Here is a 21112-nt window from a genome sequence, read left to right on the forward strand (position 1 = left end):
CAATTTTATTCCCAGATTTCTGAAAGGAGTACCCTGTCATGGTTTTATGTTAAAGATACAAAGGTGGCTAAAATACAAAATTCAAATGGATTAAGATAAATCAAAAGACCTGAGACGTGAATCGATTTTGTTCACTGTTTGAAGTAAGCATTACTAGGATGACAGTCTGCACGGACACTCCCGGGTCCCTTTTCTTCAGTCCTCTAAAAGAAGTGTGCTGGGTGGATGGGGCCAAAATGTTTGACAATAGGCTGAAGCAGCTGTTCTCAATAACTCTGCCATCATAATATGACAGTCACATATACAAGACAAAACTTCAATAAACTGTTTAGGGAGTGCCACACAACTAGCCATCAATAAATAGTAACAAGTCACCCCCGACCCGAAGCAGAGATAAGATAAACCACACAAATGCCAAAGTGTTAATCACATCTCTACCACTTTCCCTATCCAAGAAAGCCTACCAGTATGCAAGAGAATAAGTAATATCTATATGGGTATTTCTAAATAGGTCCGAAATTATTTCTCTAAAAACTAATCACTTTAACACTCTGACATTTCATTATTGCCAAAAAAGTACTCCTTAATTACCTTCCCAGGTGCACTGCCACACCCATGTCATCAACATCAAAATTTGACTGGCTGCTAGTCAGGTACACATACTGACCAAGTTGAAATCTGGAGATAGAGTATTTCTATGAGGTATTTAAAAGCGACTATTAGGAAGACGGTAGACAAACACAAGAGCCACTCAGAGGGCTCGGACAGAAAACAATTCTCTCAACAACCTGGGACAGAGATGGTCCTTTACAGGAACTGCTCACATCAACCTCAGTCGAGTCCACAAACCAAGCAGAAATCATGAAATGGGTTCTGAGCACACTTATAAACACATTTTTGTTAGAATGTTATCTCTCTGAGAGCAGGCATTTGTGTCTGTTTCATCACTGCCATCTTCCCAGTATCTGCATATAGCCAATTCTTCACAAAATTTGTTGAGTGAATGTTTTGTTATACTACAAGCTACAATAATTTAAACAAAGAAAACACAAACATTTCTATCTACAAATTTCTTATTTCAAAGGTAGAGCAAGCTTTTCATTACAGACTGGCTTCCTATTAACCATCAGCTGACCCCCTCCAAGCCGCCATCTCCTTGAGAAATGATGATGTTTCAGAAAAGCATGCTCACTACTTTAACCACAAATTAAACTTTTTCCTCTCTGTGCCATCTCAACTTGTAAAATTCCCCCCCTTTTTATCTTAAAACAAAAAACCACCAAACCCTAAAATGCTTCATCTTTGCAGACATTCTGGCTTCTACTTCTCTCCCATCTCCCTCCTTCTCCAGGTTTCTCCAGAGTAGCCTATGCTTCCGCACCTCCTTTATCCCTCAGTAACGTATGTCCCACTCCCATCACTCCACTAACGCACGTCCTTCATTATAAAATTAAGTATATCTTAATTTTATATCTTATTACTTATAAGACTTATTATCACAATATCTAAAATTAAGTATCTTATTTTATACAAGTTATTCTCTTAAAAGCTGTATATAAATAAAATACACATAATAAAATAATTTTCAGGAGCCTGACACCATCACCCTTATTCTGGCTGGGGTGTCAACTCACATTTTAATTTAAAAGGCTTCCTTAAAGCACAACAATATTTCTCTCATCTTTTTTCTTTCTTTTTTTTTGAGACGGAGTCTTGCTCTGTTGCCCAGGCTGGAGTGCAGTGGCATCATCTCAACTCGCTGCAACCTCTACCTCCTGGGCTCAAGTGATTATCCTGCCTCAGCCTCTTGAGTAGCTGGGATTACAGGCACCTACCACCATGCCCAGCTAATTTTTTGTATAGTACAGGCTGGGTTTCAGCATGTTGGCCAGGCTGGTCTCGAACTCCTGACCTTGTGATCTGCCCAAAAGCAAATTAATAGGCAGTATTCACCAAGCTGTCCTCATATTCAGCATACACACAGAATCCTGTCAAATCCAGGTAGAACCTCAACTACCCTTTCAGCTTCCTTCAAGAGTTTCTTATGAAATTAGCTACAAGTAATCAATAACTAGCTAGAGAACACAAAAATTAAACTCTCTTTTTATCTTCCCTGGCTCCAGCATTTACACCTGGGGCTTACTCAGTTCCCAGCACAGTATGCACACATAGGAAAGTATGTCAATAAACACGTATCGAGCTGAAGTGACAGTGTTTAAGTTTCCATCCATAAGCAGTTCACATAAAAAACTTACGGGCCAGCAAACTATTATTATTGAACAAAAAATAATGGCATGTCAGAGACACAGTTAAGGATAAAGATATTTATCTTGGCTCGAAGGAGATTTCAGTTTTACCTGAGTGACCTTTCTATAAACTAAAAAATAATCTCCTTTGTTGGGAAGGCATAGGGATCAGGAAGATTACTGAATTCTCTCAGAGCCACTAAGCTCTTTTATAATTATCAAAGAAGGTGCCTGCTGAACACAAAATAAAGGCCCCACATGTGACAGGCAGGCATTCGTTAACTTACTTCACTAGTGAAGAACAACTACTAGTAACAGAATAAATGAACAGAAGTCCATCTAGGCATAACTTAACACTAGATGCTGGCCTTAGCTATCATCTTTACTCAAATTAATAAAAGGGCATTACCTACCAAGAATAATTAATTCTCTTAATTAAAACACATTAATTAAAAGAATGCTGAAGTGTGAAATAAGCCTAAATTTAAAATAACTGGAAATGAAAACAAGCTTTCCCTGCCCCCGCCAAGGCCCATTTGTAAAGAGCTTTAACAAGTGTGTCTTGTTGTAAAGACATACATTTCAGAATGCCTGAGGCAATGCAGGAAGCTCCCTGGGAGCATGCACAGAGATACTCAGGTGTGAGCTGAGGCACTGTGGGGGAGGGAGTGTGTGCATAGACAGCAGTAGGTCATGAGCGTTCACTCTCCCCTTACCACTCTGCAAGGCTGCGTAGGCACCAAGTGTGAAGCATGTGAGACACTCTGGGCAGGCACTCTGTGAAGTACTCCAAAAGTGTTAACAATTACGGCTTTTAATGCATGTGCACACCAAGCATATCTCCAATTCTGCTGGCAAAAAACGTATATATTAACAAAGTTCAACCATACTTTTCCCTGAAGCCTCGTCTCTTCCCTGGCATGGTAAAAACACTGAAATCTAAATGTATTTGTGTTTATAACTTGCCTTATGTTATAAGAACTTCATATAAAAACAAAAAAATGATGGCAAAGCGCAGGGGCTCATACCTGTAATCCCAGCACTTTGGGAGGCCAAGGCAGGCGGATCATGAGGTCAGGAGATCAAGACCATCCTGGCCAACACGGTGAAACCCCGTCTCTACTAAAAATACAAAACTTATCTGGGTGTGGTGGCACGCGCCTATAATCCCAGCTATTAGGGAGGCTGAGGCAGGAGGATCACTTGAACCCGGGAGGTGGAGGTTTCAGTGGGCTGAGATAGCGCCACTGCACTCCAGCCTTGTGACAGAGCGAGACTCCGTCTCAAAAAAAAAAAAAAAAAAAAAAAAAAAAAACCTTACAATGCTTCACTAATGTTTTCTGTATTTTTGGAAGACGTAAACAGATAATTTAAAAATTCATCACTACATACGATTTTGACTTCATAATACACTATGTGATGAATAAAGGCTAAGACAAATAAATGAATAATTTTTCCAAGACAATAAAATCTGTGTTTTGATTAAACAAACTTATCTCTTGATTTAAAAAAAAAAATGCAAAGATAATCATAAAAGTTAAGAACGCAGGCTTGAAGTCAAACTGCTGAGGTTCAGTTTCAGGTTTCGCCGCCCACTAGCTCTCTACCACCTTGCCAGGATACCTCACCTCTCACAGTCTCTGATTTCTCATATGTAAAATGGGAATCAAAATTCACAAGGATGATGTAAGACTTAAATGAGACAAACTACATAAGGCATCCAGTGTACCAAGCACAGAGGAAGTTAACTATTATTGCCATTTCAGATAAGTACAGTAGGAGAGTGACAATGAACTAGGATGATTGAGGTTGGGTCCCAGACCCAGCACTGTACTGAAGCAGGAAACCTCTCAACAATGGCTGAACCCCTTATCCTTGCCACTTTTACTGCTTAGAGTCAGGAGGTTGTCCTTCTGAATTCTAAAATGCTATGATCATAAATCGTAGTATTTTATTTTTACCCTTCTGAAAGGGTAGGTTTTTATATTCATCATCTCATTTGCTCTTCCCAAATTCTGTAAGTATGAAGGGTATCATTATTTCTAATTTATAGATGAGGTCAAACTCAAAAGAGGTCAAATAAAGTAACTTTACTCAAAATCCTGCCAAAGTGTTAGGACAGTAATGGGGAACAGTCTCACAAGCCTGAGCCAGTGCTAACACTTCATCTACCACAATAAGCAGTCAGACAGCAGGTTAAATATCTTTCCACTAAAGACACCTGGCAATTCCCTCTCCAACAGCTAAAAGCGGAAAGAGGAAATCAAATATGCCCACAAGGAATGTCTAGACTCTTGAATTTCAACTGCAATTCAATTAGGTTTTTTACTTTAACAGACACAATAAGCTGTTTAGTATCAAAGTAATTTTGGTTTTCAAAGTATTATCTACAAAAATCTCACCTTCACATAAAGTAGGTCTCCTTAACTCTTGTGAGGTCAAAAAAGAATTCTCATGGAACTTATTTAATTTTTGCATTAGTCCTACATAAGCAATCGTAAGTATCTTGAAATACATGAGAATATTCAAAAGGATTAACGTTTAATGTTCTAAAAGAAAAAGTAAATGATACTGGATATCATTTAATAAAGGCATAAATTTCAATTTTTGAAAGTGCAAACTAAATGCCTGCCTGATAGTTGGTCTGATTAAACTCGAATTACAAAATGAACACATAGATAATTAGAAATCATGGGTTAAAAAAAAATTAGGGCTAGTTTTTTTGTGGTCTATCTTCCTCTCTCATAGACTCTGCCTAGAAAGAAGCCTGATTAGGTTTTGGAGTTCACCGGTTTGCGATGGATTCTGCCACCTTTCCTTTTCTATCCCCTGCTCTCCCTCCCATTCCTAATCCTGCAGGTGGGAATCACAGGGGACACATATAATCACAGAGGAGCGAGAGTAATGGCTTTCAGGTTTCTGCAGTGACTGCAGTCTCTGAACCTCAAATTCACACACATGATCCTAAAAAAACCCAACATTTTATCCCATTTTCACGGGTTAAAAAAAAGTTATAGAAGACAGAACTGGAATGCAGAAATGATAAAATTTCTAGGCTATTTTAATGCAAGAATACTGTACTTGAAAAGACCTGACACACATGGCTACTGCTAATAAGCATATGGGAAAGAATGAATTAACATTTTCAATATATTATATTCCTTACGCAGAAACTTCTTACAAAACATTTAAGTGCTGTTACCAATGGTTTTAATGTAGGCAATCTTTCATAGTGCGTTACCAAAAAAAAAAAAAAAAAAAAAAATCAAACCTAGATTAGGTATTAAAAAAAAAAAACAAACAGTAAATGACAACATAAAATTTTGTGTCTTTGGGCTAAATTTTGTGACAGATTTTTAAACTCTTTAACCAATATAAGATTTAGCTTATGTGCTCTAAATACACACAAAATGATATAGCTGGGGCAGAAGTAACCCAATAGTGTAAGGACAGGAAGTCAGACTAGGAGTAAAAAAGTACAGTACAGGTAATCCAAAGTATAAAGCAGATGGGTAGCATTTGATTACAAACACAAACCCTATCAATGCTCAATAAATGGTTTATAAAATATTTATTTTTAAATAAAGAACTGAGAAATTTACAGGAAAATGTGTGTATACCAGCACTATAGCAACTTTTCTATAGCACAGAACCCAGAGTAAGAGGCTTACTGAAGATCCCGGAACACCAAGTCCCAAAACAACTTGGCCATGTAGAGTGAAAAGGCAATAATTTAGCAAGATCTGTATATGTATGGGGGTGGGGGAGGTAGTAAATGTATGTGTTTAAGAAAGAGAGAGGGAAGGTGAAACATGAAACGGAAACAGAACTTGGGGAAAAAAAATTTCATTTTGGATTAGGGTATGGCCAACAGTATCTTCTACTCAGATAAGAAATGTCTACTAATTTGTTTTTAGTAATTAAAATCTATGACTTTAAAATTTTAAATTTACAACTAAAATCTGCAAAATCTGTGACATCTATTAGTATTCTGGGGGCATCTTCAACAAGAAGAAAACATTATATTACACAATATAACTCTGACCACATTTCTTTAGAAGGCTGCTGGATTCAGAGGTACTTCAGACACTAACGGTTTTGTGTCTTATCACCAAAACTTGGTCCAAGAAGTAAGAGGGAGAAGAAAAAGCAAGAAGTTCTTGAGCATAAACCTTTTCTCTTTAATGCCAAAACTGCTTTTTTTGGACCTGAGCCCAAAAAGGGAAGGCTTTCTTCTCGTGTGTCTTCAGCACTATTTAAAACTCTCCCAGCAAATCATCTTGCAGTGGAGGGAATGTCCTACTATCCACTTAAAAAACTGCAGGATGATTTCAGTTTGCATTGTGCAGATGACAGCTTAGCTGCCTTATTTACTAGTAACAAAATGTACAGTCAGGTATCACCATCAGCCACAACTAGCTAGAGAATGGTGCTGAGGTGACCAAGATTCAAAAGACTTTGCTCTATTCCTGATCACAGCCTTATCTGGAAATCACATGCTAGCAGCACAGAATAAGTGCCCCAAATAAATATCTAATAACTGATCACAACAATAAGAACTAGCATGGGTTGGGGTAGAAGCAGGAAGGGTCAAGCATTCTTTACTGCCAGGAATCCAAGACAAAAAGTAATTACTGCTGAATGTCCGTGTGCTCTGCAATGAATTATGAGCAGTTTCAGTTCTGTGTATAAAAAACAGCAATGCGGGCTTGGCACGGTGGCTCACGCCTGTAATCCTGGCATTCTGGGAGGCCAAGGTGGGTGGATTGCTTGAGCCCAGGAGTTGGAGGCCGGCCTATGCAACATGGTAAAACCCCGTCCCTAAAACACAAAACAAAACAAAACAAACAAACAAAAAATTAGCTGGGTATGGCAGCATGCACCTGTGGTCCCAGCTACTTGGGAGGCTGAAGTGGGAGGATCAACAGAGTCCGGGACGGTTGAAGCTGCAGTGAGTCATGATCGTGTCACTGCACTTCAGCCTGGGTTAAGGAGTGAGACCCTATCTCAAAAAAAAAAAAAAAAAAGAAAAGAAAAGAAAAACAGCAATAGGCAAGGTGGTTTGTGTGAATACGCTTCAAGTTGGTGCAATTACAATGATTAAATCAGTTAAACAGTCTTATTCCAAGTCTATTTGAAAGTCATAATTTTTTAGAACTTGAGCCCAAAATAATAGGATTAACAGTGAAATGCATTTGCATTTTCTAGTAGCTGTCAACTTTATCCAAATTACATGACAAGAGCTCCCAAAATATAATTAAGTGTGAATTTTGACAATTAGGAAGCAATATGATTGTTACCAAGCGATGCATTTTTAACCTAAAAAAAGATGCATACATATTACTTACAAAAAGGTCTTTATAAACATAGGAAGAAGTCAAAGAAGAGGCTATTTTAGAGGTTATATCCAAGAATGTCCCTTCTTTATACAATTAACATTGAGAAGAAAAAGACAGCTTTTAATAGCAAGGTTGTCAAAAAATTAAAGTTATTTTCAAAACTGTCCCCTTAGTAAGGTAGTATTTGCTAAACACAAACATGTTAATAACTCTGACCTAATTTATTTTCTCCAATTTGTAAAATAATATTCTCCTAGCAGTTATAAGCTTTTTTAAAAACATATTTTCTCATCACTTAATGTTGCTTAACAAATATGATTTCTTTTTTCTCAGCCTTTGCTGCTTTTCATTTGCATTTCTCTTTATAGTTGTTACCCAGGTTTAAAATTCCAAGAGTTTATAAGTTCAAAAAACTAACTGTTGTTTCAATAATTACAGCTAAATTTAGCCACAAGAAGTAATTTCCAAGTTAAATTTTTGGAGAGTTGCTAGAGCTTGAAGGGAACTGAGAGATTATGTAAACCAACCTTTTCACAGATGAGAAAACAAGACCAATAAACCTGCATTAGGTCACAGAGATGAGAACCCTGAGATGCTTTATCCCATATCACAGAATTTTGAAAGTTGTCATTTTCTATTTTTCTAGTAAATCATTTCAAAATAACGGGAAAATATATTGTTATCAAGATGATGCATTACCTACACAAACTGCCTTTGCTGACCTAGTGGTAAGTAGCACGGCAACCTTGGGGGAGGCTCTTAACCTCATCCTCATCTGTACAGTTAAAGGTTTAAGTAGTGAGAATAGATAGTTATGTGCAAGAGTACTATCTATAGTTAGTATTAACTAAATACTTTTCTGGATCAAGAATGGTGCTTGATCCAGAAAAGCACCACTAAAATGGTACCAACGATCCCATTTTAGAGACAAGAAATTCAAGGTTCAGAGAAGTGACTTCCCTGGGGTCCAAGTAGCTAACAGGTCTAATTCCTAGGGCCCAGGTTCTTTTTTTGTATTTTTAGTAGAGATGGGGTTTCATCATGTTGGCCAGGCTGGTCTCGAATTCCTGACTTCAGGTGATCCACCCGCCTCGGCCTCCCAAAGTGTTGGGATTACGGGCGTGAGCCACTGTGCCTGGCCGGACCCAGGTTCTTAATCACTACAGTATATGGTCTCTGAAATGTCAACATGTAGTTCCAAAACCAAATTCAGGACCACGGTGGATGGAATTCATTTTGCCATGAGAACACTTCCCAATCTGTGAACCTCTGAAACTATGTGGCGCTACTGAAGTGCAAAAGCCACAGCTCCCAGATTTGTGACCCCAGACTGTCTTGTCCCAGCTCTGATGTAAATCCTTCCTGGGGCCTCCTGACCCACTTCCTAACACTCTGTGGTTACCTGTCAAATTACAAAGGCTTTTTTATTTGGTCCTAAGTGCTGAGATCCAAGGATTGGTCAGTAGTGGCAATACAAGGCAGAGAGCTCTGCGTGGCTCTCTCTCTGGCCAGAGCCAGACATTGTGTCCCAGCTGGGTCTCTGCACCCTGCCTCCACTCTGACCGAGTTACCAGAACTATACTTGCAGTCCTCCATGCCATCCTAAGACTGCTGATTTCTGGGTCTGTGTGTTCTCCACCCACCCCTAGGCCACAAAACCTCCTTGCAAGTTCCCTTCACCTGGTTCACTCCTCCACATTCATCAGGACTTGGCTTGGTGCTCCACCTCACATTTCCCAAAAAAGCCCCCTGATGCCTCCCTGACTCCCAGTGGACTGGGGCCTGCACTGTCTTTGTCATCAGGTAAGCTCCTCCACAGGCAAGTGACTACAGGATGGAGACGTCCTTCCTGCTGTGTCCCCAGCACCTTGGTGCCTGGCTCACAGCTCTGGGAGTGTTTCCTGGAGGCATGGACATCTCCTTCTCAGAAGTGATAGCAGGACTGAAGACACTCGCTCTAGCATGCTTACTACTCTGACCTTTCCTTTCTCAAGAAAGAACATCCACAGATCTGACAAAAAGGGATGTGAGTGACCTGCACATCTAACATGCTTGCTCACCTACAACCTGTCAGCTTGCTGGGACCCTGTCTGCGCAGGTCCAGCAGCTGACATAAACCTTGTGATGCCTACATCGTCATCAAGCTCTCTGCTTGAAGTATTTAAGCATATCTGTTGTCTGAACTGTGAAGGCCTCGGTTTGTTCTCAAGGACGGCAACATGTAGGTTGGCAGCAACATTTTTTCCCTGAGACCACACCTCTAAGCTTTTACCTCAAAATAAGAAAATCTGATTCACTTTACAATACTGTGTGCTTTACAAACATCTCTTTGTAAACTGTCGTTCAGTAAGACCTGACTACGTGTACAATGATAGAGAAAAACACTAAAAAGGCTTAAAAGTAGCAAATCTACCTCAGGTATCGAGGAACGTTAAAACCAGAGTTCAGCAGAATTCACAGTATAGCACTGATTTCTACAAAGCCACATCTATTTTTTAGTGGAATACCAATAATTCTTTATTGCAAAGAGAATAAAAACAAAACAAACAAAAAACCTCACCACAGAGCTGGAAGGAGTATTCTAGATAGAGGTTAGAGCATTGGGCATGCCGAGAAAGGGTGATCAGCTGCAGGACAGAGCTGGAATTCAGCTGGTTAACAGTCCAACCAGAGAAGCCATTTCAAATGCCTTATCTATGTATTCATGCCAACACTTTTTATAAAATAAATTTTTAAATAAAAATTGTTTTCTAAAAAAAAAAAAAAAAAGAAGGGTCAGTTGAGGGACTAAAACTATGATCATGGTGCCCAATGACTGCAGCAGACTGTTCTGAGGGACTGCTGAGATTGAGCAGAGAGGCCTGAGAGCTAGGGGTTTCTGAACTGCGTTACAGAGTCTGAACTTTATTCTGAGGGTGAAGAAAAGGTTGACAGTGAGTTGACAGTGGCCTGACCCTGGGTTAGCAGCCATGGCAGTGGAGAAAGTTGGGTGGATTCTCAGGCTAGTAGGAGAGTGGTAACAACAAGAACTGGTGACTGATTGGAAGCTGAAGGTGTGAAAGCCAGAAGAGTAAGAGCACAGCATTTAAAGAGACAGTAGCAGTGTTTACCCTGATGGGCACCCTAAATCACATGGAGATCTGAATGCAAGGATGAAGAGGCTGAGCAGGGCAGGGACGCAGCCTGGACATGTGACTGCCACAGTGCCTGGCAGAGGTGTCCCTCCTGGAGGAACTATCCTGGAGAAAGTTGTAAGCAGGATTCTGTCATAAAAGCCAAGATGTCTTAGACACCACAGTATCAGTGAGTCAGCAAAGATACAGCTGATAATCTCCCGACAAACCCTTTCTTTCTGGTTAAATACTAGCTTTCCTTCAATCTTTGTACAAAACTTGAAATCTGGTTATTTAAGAATCTAGACCCAGCCGGGCGCAGTGGCTCACACCTGTAATCCCAGCACCTTGGGAAGCTGAGGCGGGTGGATCACCGGAGGTTGGGAGTTCAAGACCAGCCTGGCCAACATGGTGAAACCCTGTCTCTACTAAAAATACAAAAATTAGCTGGGCTTGGTGGCAGGCGCCTGTAATCCCAGCTATTCGGGAGGCTGAGGCAGGAGAATCACCTGAATCCGGGAGGCGGAGGTTATGGTGAGCCGAGATCGTGCCATTGCACTCCAGCCTGGGCAACAAGAGCGAAACTCCATCTCAAACAAAAAAAAAAAAAAAAAGAGAAGAAGAAGAATCTATACCCTTGGAGCAAGAACAATATCTTTAAGACTCTGTCTCAAAAAAAAAAAAAAAAAAAAGGAAAAGATCAGTATATTAGTGATAGTGGTGATTATTAAGCATTTTAAAGAAACTGCAGGGTATAAAATGACTCAGGTCAACAGTAACAAAAAAGATTTTTCCACACAGATAATAGTTAAGACATTTGGTGAGCAGCATCCAATTTTATATAATTCTAAAGTACATATTTATTCAGTATCATCAAGGCTAGAGAACTACATCTTACAGAAAAGTTAGAGGCTTACCACTGAAAGGTCAAGACACTTTCTATAACTATCTTGGATAGTAACTTTCCTTAATCTATATTACAAGCTGCCCAACTTCACTGAGTATATTTTTAAATGGTAGAGGCTACCCAGGTGGAACTAACTGTACCAATGCCAGGTGGCCCCGACTGCAATGTTTTGACATCCTCTTCTCCCTCTCTCCTCTGTCAGGTGTGCCAACACTGCTGCCTTGGGGAACCTGCCTCCTGCAGGACTCACACTGCCACCCCCTCTAACTGGCTGCTTCTAATTGCTGCATGTTAGGAACACCACATTAACAAGATTGCATGAACAACCCCTGAAATAAGTATCAATCCTGAGCAAATGCCCTGGGAACTCTTCTAAGTGTAAAATCAAAGTGCTTCAAAGCACATTATTTTGTTACAGGTCGTTTGGCTGCTTTGAGCATTTTTTCTTACTTCTTAGTGCTAACTCACGTTCTAGATAAGAGAGGCTGCTGGGTTTACTTACCAACAGTAAACTTTAAAATGTTTTCTGTTATATAGGTTCTTGGCTTCTGCAATCTCGTGGAGTACCTGCCTAACAAATACTATCTGCAATGCAAATGTGAACTTTTATTTATCCCAAGTTGAATTATGATCAAATTAATGAATTTTGGATGCAGTAGGGTTATCAAGACAAGAATTCTAAAAATGATAGCTTGAGTTTAGATGACATCCTGAGAACTTAAAAAATAAGAATTATATTAATGCATGACACCTTTATGTGTATATTCATTCACACAGATGTGTGAATATATAAATGCATATATATACACACACTCTTAACTCCCTATTAAGTACAGAATAATTATATATACATAGCAGACTCTTCTTACCTATAAAGTTGTCATGCAGTATAGCTATTTGCTCTCTACTACATTAAGCTGTCCTATTTCACTCGAGGCACTAGGCATGTCTACAAGTCCAGATACCTCTCAATGAGTCTACCACAAATCTACAATGTGGAAACACCAATAGTCTAGACTTTTGTCATTTAACACCTTTTTAGTTATGTCCTAAATTACGTCTGACTAAACAGGAAAAACAGTGGATCCACTAATTTGAACATGCCATGCCATTATCTCTCTCATTCATTTATTCAACAAATATTTACACAGTGTCTACCCTATGCCAGGCATCTTGCTAGGTGCTAGGTCCAGGCCCTGCCCACTCAGTCTTCAGTCTTCTGGGGAAGGTAGTCATTCATTAAATGAGATAACAAATGTACAAACACAACACTGACAGTAGGGACACCCTGCTACAAAGCCCGTCCGGGCGGATCAGGGAAAGCTTCCCTGAGGAAGTGCCAATGACTTAACAATGAGGAGCTGACTTTATGGAGAAACAGTGTTCCTGGCAGAGGGAGCATGTGAGGGCCCTATAGCAGAAGGCAGTGAGTCTGAGGAAATGAAAGCAGGCAACCCTGCCATGGAACAAGGGCAAGTGTGAGCTGAGATGGGCCTGGAGAAGCACGCAGGGGCCCGACCACGCAGGGACTCGGTAAGGCACGTTAAAGATTTCCTGGTCTTTATCCAAATGGAAGGCATCTGAACATCTTAAAATTAAATTACATTTACTTTTCTGGAGGGAGAAAGTTATGATCAGATTTACATTTTGAAATGATCACTCTGGCCACCTAATACAGAGAACAGATTGGAACAGACTGCAAAGGAGAAAGGACACAGAATCAGGCAAGGAGGCTACTAAGTTAGTGGAAATGAGAGACAATGGGCACCTGGCTAGGGGTGTGATAATAGGTCAAACTGCCAGCACCTAAGGATGGACTGAATCTGAGGAGGTGAGAGGAGGAGGTGTCAAGGGTGACTTCTCGGTTCTGGTTCTGCCATTTAACGAGCAGGGAACATGTTAGGAGGTTTAGGGAAGATCTTGAATTTGGTTTTAGACATCTGACTGCACAGGTGTCACGTAGCCAGGTGTAGGTCTGGATTTGAGGAGAGGTCATGGTTAGGACAATAAACTCTGCAATCATTTGTAAATGGTCCATAACTGATCTAAGGGCATTAATAAGACTGGAGTGGGGATGGACAAGACAGAATGATAGAAGGCCTAGGACCACCCTGGGGATCTTCTAGTATCAACATTCAAGAGGATGAAGATGGGCGCCACGGAAGAAGTGTCATAGTTAAGAGGAAAATCAGGACGGCTTACCAATTAACTCAAATAACCAGACACTTTCAAATACCAGGAATTCAATTTTCTCAATATTTGACAGTTTGAGCATGGCTCCTATTATTTTGTAACTACACTAATTATTAGAAGGCTCACATAATATAAAATTGGTCAATATTATCAATGACTGCTTGTTAAATGCCAACTACTGCTATCAAACATCAAGCAATGGTCTGGGCGCAGTGGCTCATTCCTGTAACCCCAGCACTTTGGGAGGCCAAGGTGGGCGGATCACTCGAGGTCAGGAGTTCAAGACCAGCCTGGCCAACATGGTGAACTACTATCTCTACAAAAAAAATACAAAAATTAACTGGGCATGGTGGGGCATGCCTATAATCCCAGCTAGTTACTCGAGAGGCTAGGCAGAACTGCTTGAACCTAGGAGGAAGAGGTTGCAGTGAGCAGAGATTGCGCCACTGCACTCCAAGCTGGGTAACAGAGCAAGACTCTGTCTCAAAAATAAATAAATAAATACCAAACGTTGTACAAAAACTCATAAAAAACAGTTCTTGCCTTCAAAACTTGTCTTAAGCTAGAACATGATTAAAATCACACTACATTATTTTAATCTTCAGATAACACTAATTTAACCACTTTGGGGAAATTAATTCATGTTAACATTTCTGGGCACCTAATATTCATGGGTGCCAGACACTAGTCTAGATGCTGGGAGATGGTGCAAAGAATCAGATAAAACTCCTGGTCTATTAACAACTGATATTTAGTATTCAGAATGCCATAAGACCAGTTTGAAGATTATGTGATAACATATCACTTAAATTATTGTTTAGGCAATGAAGAAAAGTAAAGCCGGACACACTGGCTTGCAACTGTAGTTCCAGCTATGTGGAAAGATCACCTGGGCCCAGGAGTTCGATTCCAGCCTAGGCAACATAGTGAGAACCCATTTCTAATTTAAAAATAAAAAAAGTAATGATAACATCTGTCAAGAGCAAACTTCCACCTACACCCCAGTATTGACTCTCTTCTCACTACACATCTATCCATCATCATTATGCTTACAGGTGATAAACTTATTTAACGCACTAACTACAGTACTGTGTAGGCTGTACCATGTGGCTCCAGGCACTTTTTCCAGTCTTCAAGAGGTCTGATGGGTTAGTTAATTCCCAGGTGACTGATGTGTACTTGCAGAATTATACACTTGGTGAGTTTTAACAATTCCCCTTAGTATTCTACAACATCTCGATCAAATTAACATCTGTATCAAACCAGCCTCGTATTCCAAAGGACTCAGTCACTAACAATACAGAACTCCCTTCCATACCAAACATAACTAAATCACCTATGACATGCCATAGAGTAAATAAAGGCTACCTTCCTTGATCATCTTACGCCCTAGAGCATTATTTTACATTTCTCCATGTTGTTTTCATAACTAGTAGAGTTGCTGTTACTAATAATAAAGACTGAATTTCAGAACTAGCATCAGCAGATGTTGAATTTCTTGCTCCTCGTATCTCCTTTTTAATTTTCTCTTGCAAGAAAAAAAAAATCATGCCTGAACATGCAGTTTTGTATATATTCCTCTTATGAGAGTAGGCAGAAATAGTTTGAAACCAGTATGTTGTATCCCCTCTGTATCCCCCATCTCTCTTATAGCACTTAACACAGTATTGTGAAACATGTTCATACTACAACCTACCGACAGAAACAGCTTGTGCACTCATAATCTTTTTCTCCACCACCCAAGACCACTACCTTGCAGAAGTTCATAAATGTTAAACGGATGCAGTCTAAAACAATAACAAAGGGGTAGGGTATAGCAATACTAAAAGTTTCTCTTCCTGTGTGATTATCATGAATGAACCACGTTAATTTCAGCTTCTTTATCTCCTTTCATTTATGATTTAATACAGCACAAATCAATAAATCTAAGAAACATTCAACACCAATGACTAATCCTCTCTGGCAGACATGATAGGGTGATCTAAATACAGTTTACTTGTATTACATATACAAGGCCAGGTTACAGAAACATACCTATTGGCAAACTTAGCAGAGGGTAGAGATCTAGCTCATGATCTATTAGAATTCCTGCAAAACAAATTTCTCCTTAAAAATAATCAATTAATTTGATTGTTAATTTGAAAAAGAAAATAGAAGAAGCAGAGTAGTGGAAAGAAACAGACTGTGCAGTCAGACTGACTTGGGATTGAATCCTAGCTTTCTTCTAGTTGTGTGATCATAAGGCTTTACCATCTCAGATGAGTTTGCACCTTCAGAAAACAGAAATTACACTATCTTACGGGACTGCAGTGATGATTAAATGAGATTATATAAAAATATATATAAAATACATATAATAGATATTATACACACACACAGAAGGCAAAAAAGGTGATTATATAAAAGGTATCTAGGCATATCTATATGCTCAATGAATATGTTTTAAGCCACAGATAAAATCCTAATATATTTTTGCAATCTGAAAAGAGTACCTGACTAATCTCACACTTTGCAATGAACCATCTACTAATTCTGGCCCTGATTATTTCTTTCATGATTAAACATGTTCTTAAATAATTTCTTAAAGACAACTTTGGGTTACTCCTAATCTTACACATTTCCTCACATTAATACTCTACCATTTACATCTTTAAGTTGCTTAAGCTTTTAACTTAGGATATGAAAAGAGGCTAGGACTAAGGAAACAACCACGTCCATACTTGACGTATTTGATAGAAGCAAAGAATTCCAAGATTAAAGGTGTAATATACAAGGAGTTCCTAAGCAGCCTCTAGAGACTATTACTTTTCCATGACACATTTTCCCATTGCCTTCTGTGTAAGAGATAGCCCTCAACCCAAGAAGATGACTAGAGTACAAAATGCAAAAGTGGTGCTTTCTACCTGAGAGCATTTCTGAATGTCCCATATTTTTCCTCATGGTAATCCATTCCCCATTAACTAACTTGCCACTCCATCATTTCTTCCTTTGGGATGCACACAGGCAGTGTCAAGGACTGATTAGCCGACTCAGCCTAGGCAAGCTGTAGCTAGTTTTTTTTTTTTTTTTTGCTCTTGTTGAAAGCAAAAGAACACTCCTTTCTTCCCACATTTTGAAATCTGCAAGTTGACAACTCAGTGGCCATTTCTAAAACATGCAACATATTATGCTCAAGGTGCTATGGAAGTCGTAAAAGAATACCAATGAACAGGGCTACTTCCTGTTTTTCATATCTAACAAAATGGAGTCATTATAGTGCATTGGAAATCATATATTAAGGAATGTTGGTTAACCAGTCATTCTTGCCAAAATCAGATATGAAAAGAAAATAAAAGTTGGCAACAATTCTAGCTCTGATATTTCTCTTCCAGAATTTTATTTAATAAGGTTCATCTTTGAAGAATGCATTAATTTTCTTACCTGATTTAAAATGAAATTGAGACCATGCTTAACTAAAACCTTACAAATTCATGGAATACTAACTTATGTGACTACCTTTATTTTTATAAAGTCACCAACTTAATATTTTAAGAGTAATTTTTCAGTAATAACGCTCTTAAAACTCCTCTTTACTAAAAGGTCACTAAATTATATTTTTAGCCTAACAGCTTTAAAAAGGAAGTGAAATCTGAGGGCTATATGAGGATATAAAAGCAGCCTGTGAAATATCTTTAGTTTTAAACAAAAACTAACATTAACAAGTACAGCATATCTTGTTCTTTCACGGGGCCAGCAAATTGATAGTTTGGTTTTTTTAAGTTACAAAAATAGGATGGGGTAATTATATCTACCAAACTCACAATAGCTTGTTCAATGGAGAGTAACACTGTAATTTTTCTTCAAAGACAGTAAATAGGAAGAAAAAGCCCCTAAATTCTGTAATATAAGGAAAAATTCCAAACCCTTGGGCGCCACTTACAGGCGCTTTCACTGATTTCAGCTATTAACCCTGAAAAAGAGGGACAAACTTAAAATCTTCTATTTAAACGAGTATTATTTATATAACTTCTAATTCAAAGTGTATTTTCTACATCCAAAGATCAGAAGGAAATTCTAAAATTAAAAAAAAAACCACAGAACTCTCAAATATTTCAAAATCTTAGATTTTCCTCTTGGAAGTATGAATGTAACTTAACAACTGTCAAAAAAAAAAAAAAGTAAAACATAAAGTTCAACTGATATTTTATTGAGTTGGCTATAATCAAGGGGTTTTTTTCTAAAGCTTTAATTTAAATGGTAAGTAATCATGTATCATAACCAACATGCAACACAAAATATACACACACAAATAAGATACAAGCCGTCACCCCACAAAGTCTTACACCAACAGATTCAAATGAATTTCAACCCAATTGTTAAGGAAAAAAAATTCACTATAATATTTCATAAGGTTAGGGAATCAACATTTTACTATAAATGAAATCTTTACATATGACATTTGGGATAAAACAACAGCATTCTGACTAGTAAAAATAATTTTTTTAAAAAAAGATTATTCTTACTAGCCCATTATTTTCTTATACTGTGCAATTATAACCTACACCTTAAGCAAAGGGTTTGAAAAAACCTCGGTTATAAAACGCAAATACTAAGCATGGATTACTTAGTCCCTAAATTCTATCTGCCTCCACCTTAGACCTCTTGTTTTGTGTCGAGACAACACTAAGCAATTTCAGTACATTATTTTTACAATGGATGCTCTTCTACTATATTCACAGCTCATTAAGAGGACTAGAATGCTGACGTTTGCTAAATTATTTATTGTATCCAAAAAGTTAGGTCTCCTTAGATACAATTTTCTTAAATTTGGGGAGTTTATCTGGAGTTCATTTAAAGTAAAAGTTGCCTTCAAAGAATTATTCTAGTTAAGTTTTAATACAATCTGCACAGAAACAGAAAAACTATAGAGGTTCATAACTCTTGTAAGAATAAATTACATGTACAAGTGCACAGAAAACTGTTATCAGTCACAAATCTCCTTTCGTCTCAGTAGTGCCATGGCACAGTGCGGAGCATGTTTTTTAGTTCTTGGGGGGGGGTGGAAGAGGACATCTAAATATTAAATGGATCGTGATTTTAAGCAAATAATCAAGTGCACAAAAAATGCCAGAGCACTTTAGATAATTAATCCAAACCAAGGACTCCTACTGTCAAATTCGTCTCACAAAATGACACGCTTTATTCTCATAATAAAGGTCAGGGAATTCTACAGGGCAACGAGGGACTATCACAAAAACATTTCCAGCAACTCAAAATACCCATCAAGACTTTGTGCTTTGCATACGTTAATTAGATTTTTAAAAAGCAAACAAGGACGTAGCTGTCACACTTAAAATAATTTCCTTTAACATAAAAATTTCCAGTAGCCAAAAATGGGAGAGACCAATAAACCGCTGGTCTAAATTACCTTACACATACTGTACTTCATATGCACCAGAAGACGCATCTGAACCGAAGCCCACCGCACTGTGGCCCCTGGAATTCAGCGGGCGGCCCGCGCCGGGACACCGAGCAGGAAGCACCGCACCCGCGACGTGGTCCGCGGACCAAGCCGGAGGGGCTGCGGGGAGCAGTCACCACTGCTTTGAAACTGAATGGCTGACACATCCGGTCCTGGCTCTTACACCACTCCGCCAAATGCAAACTTCAAAGGCCAAATTCAAACTCCAAACAGAAGTCACTCAAGTGACTTAGCAGTGCAGTTCGCATTCCCAGGAACACTCAGAGCCCCTTGGGGGCCGCAATTAGACAAACCGCACTTCCTAAAAGACTGCAAGCCCCTGCGAGTGTGCAGCCTCCCGCCGCACCGCTTTGACAGGCGTTACCAAGCCGTCCTCCTCCAACCCTGCGGCCGGCGCTGGGGGCGCGCCGCCTGCGTCCGGGCCTGGCCCGCGATACCTGCCTAGGGTCTCGAGTCCCGGGCGGGCCGAGGAGCTCTGCCTGTCACAGCCGCTGGGACCTGCTACTTTCTCTTCGGCCCTCTCAGTCCCCCACCCGACCTCGGGCTTCCCACCCACCCCGCCCCTTTTCCGACCACCGCCCGCCGCAGGCTCGGGCCTCGCCCCCAATGCCTTTACCCCGGGGACACCCGTTCGGGGGCGCCGCCGCAGGGCCATCCCCCGGCCCCGGGCTCCTCGGAGAGCCCCGATTCCAGGAGTCCCACAGAGCCAGCCATGGCCCCCTACACCTTTTCGTAACGGTTCCCCGCAGAGAGGCTCGCACGCCTGTCACATGTCTGCAAACAATAACAAACTCTTCCGCACGTCCCCGTCCGGTCCCCCAGGCTCTGGGTCCGGGGCGCCGCCCGACTCCGGAGGGGTCGGGGCATGCTCAGGGGCGCGGGTCCCGGCGAGCGGCGCGTAGCCTCACTGCGCTGAGCCCCGGGACGCCGTGCATGGTGCCCAGAGTTCATTCATTGCCCTTCGCCCGCTCCCAAGTCCCCGCCGTGCCCCGGCCGCGCTGCTCACCCGGCGGGGGCCGCTGCAGGAGGTGGCTCGGCGGCGGGCGCCCGCTTCTCCCCGGGCTCGGCCGCTGCGGGACTCGAGGCGCCGCTGTCCGGCGCGGCCACCGGCTCGGCAGGGTGGGCGCCGCCGCGGCTCGCGGCTCCGTGGGGCGGCGGCACCGCCACAGGCTGGAAGCCGGTCCCACTCCCCGCTGCGTCCGCGGGCTCCGGCGACGGGGAAGTCGAGGAGGACGGCGGTGAGGCGGCAAGGAAGAGCGGCGGCTCAGGCAGCTGGTCCAGCTCCACACTCCGCACTTTGCGCAGCTGCCTCCGCCGCCAGTCCGCCCGCTCGCGGCCCCCGCTGCCCGCCTCCCGCAGCAGTCCCGCGGCCGCCGCGGGCGCGCTGCTCGCCTTGAGGGCCCCTCCGCCGCCGCCCGCCTCAGGGCTTGCAGCCCCGGCGCCCGGGAATCCAGACGACGAGGCGCGATTCCCCGCCGCCGCCGCCATTTTCTCTCGCGGGCTACATTCGCTCGGCCCCTGCGAGGGAGGGAGGGGGCGGGGAGAGCGCAGGGGGCGGGCACTGCGCCGCCAGCGTAAGGCCTCCTGCGCCAACTGCGTGAGTGCGGCCCGCCGGGCGCCTGGCCTGGACTGACCGACGGGCGGGCGCGCTGGGTCCGGCCTGCGGCAGAGGTGCGGGCGGAGGGCGGCCCGGCGGCCGCAGGTGGGAGGGAGTGGGCTGTGCTCTCGGCCGGGCGAGAGGGCGGGCGGACGAAGTGGACTGGGAGAGGGAGGGGGCGGGGGCGCCCTGGACTCAGCGCTGCGCGCGCCGCGCCGCCAGGTAGTCCCGGCCTCACCGGCGACAGGAGGAGCCT

The 21112-nt window shown here is 41.6% G+C and overlaps 1 protein-coding gene across 4 annotated transcripts in view; it reads right to left on the reverse strand.

Annotated features, from left to right (window-relative positions):
* The window catches only part of LOC105499405 (mitogen-activated protein kinase kinase kinase 1), a 76711-nt gene extending 55938 nt beyond the window's left edge, over positions 1-20773 (reverse strand). The window contains exon 1 of one of the 4 annotated variants that reach the window (XM_011771954.3): positions 20266-20773. In XM_011771954.3, coding sequence (XP_011770256.1) covers positions 20266-20747 — 482 coding nt within the window. In that variant the 5' untranslated portion in view covers positions 20748-20773. Of the gene's footprint in view, positions 1-19205; positions 19758-19875; positions 20132-20265 lie in introns of those variants that run through there. The other 3 variants (XM_011771955.3, XM_011771957.3, XM_011771956.3) reach the window with 3 other exon arrangements.
* Between the last annotated feature and the right edge of the window lie 339 nt (positions 20774-21112).

Source organism: Macaca nemestrina, chromosome 6 (genome assembly GCF_043159975.1).
Source record: "Macaca nemestrina isolate mMacNem1 chromosome 6, mMacNem.hap1, whole genome shotgun sequence".
NCBI lineage: Eukaryota > Metazoa > Chordata > Mammalia > Primates > Cercopithecidae > Macaca > Macaca nemestrina.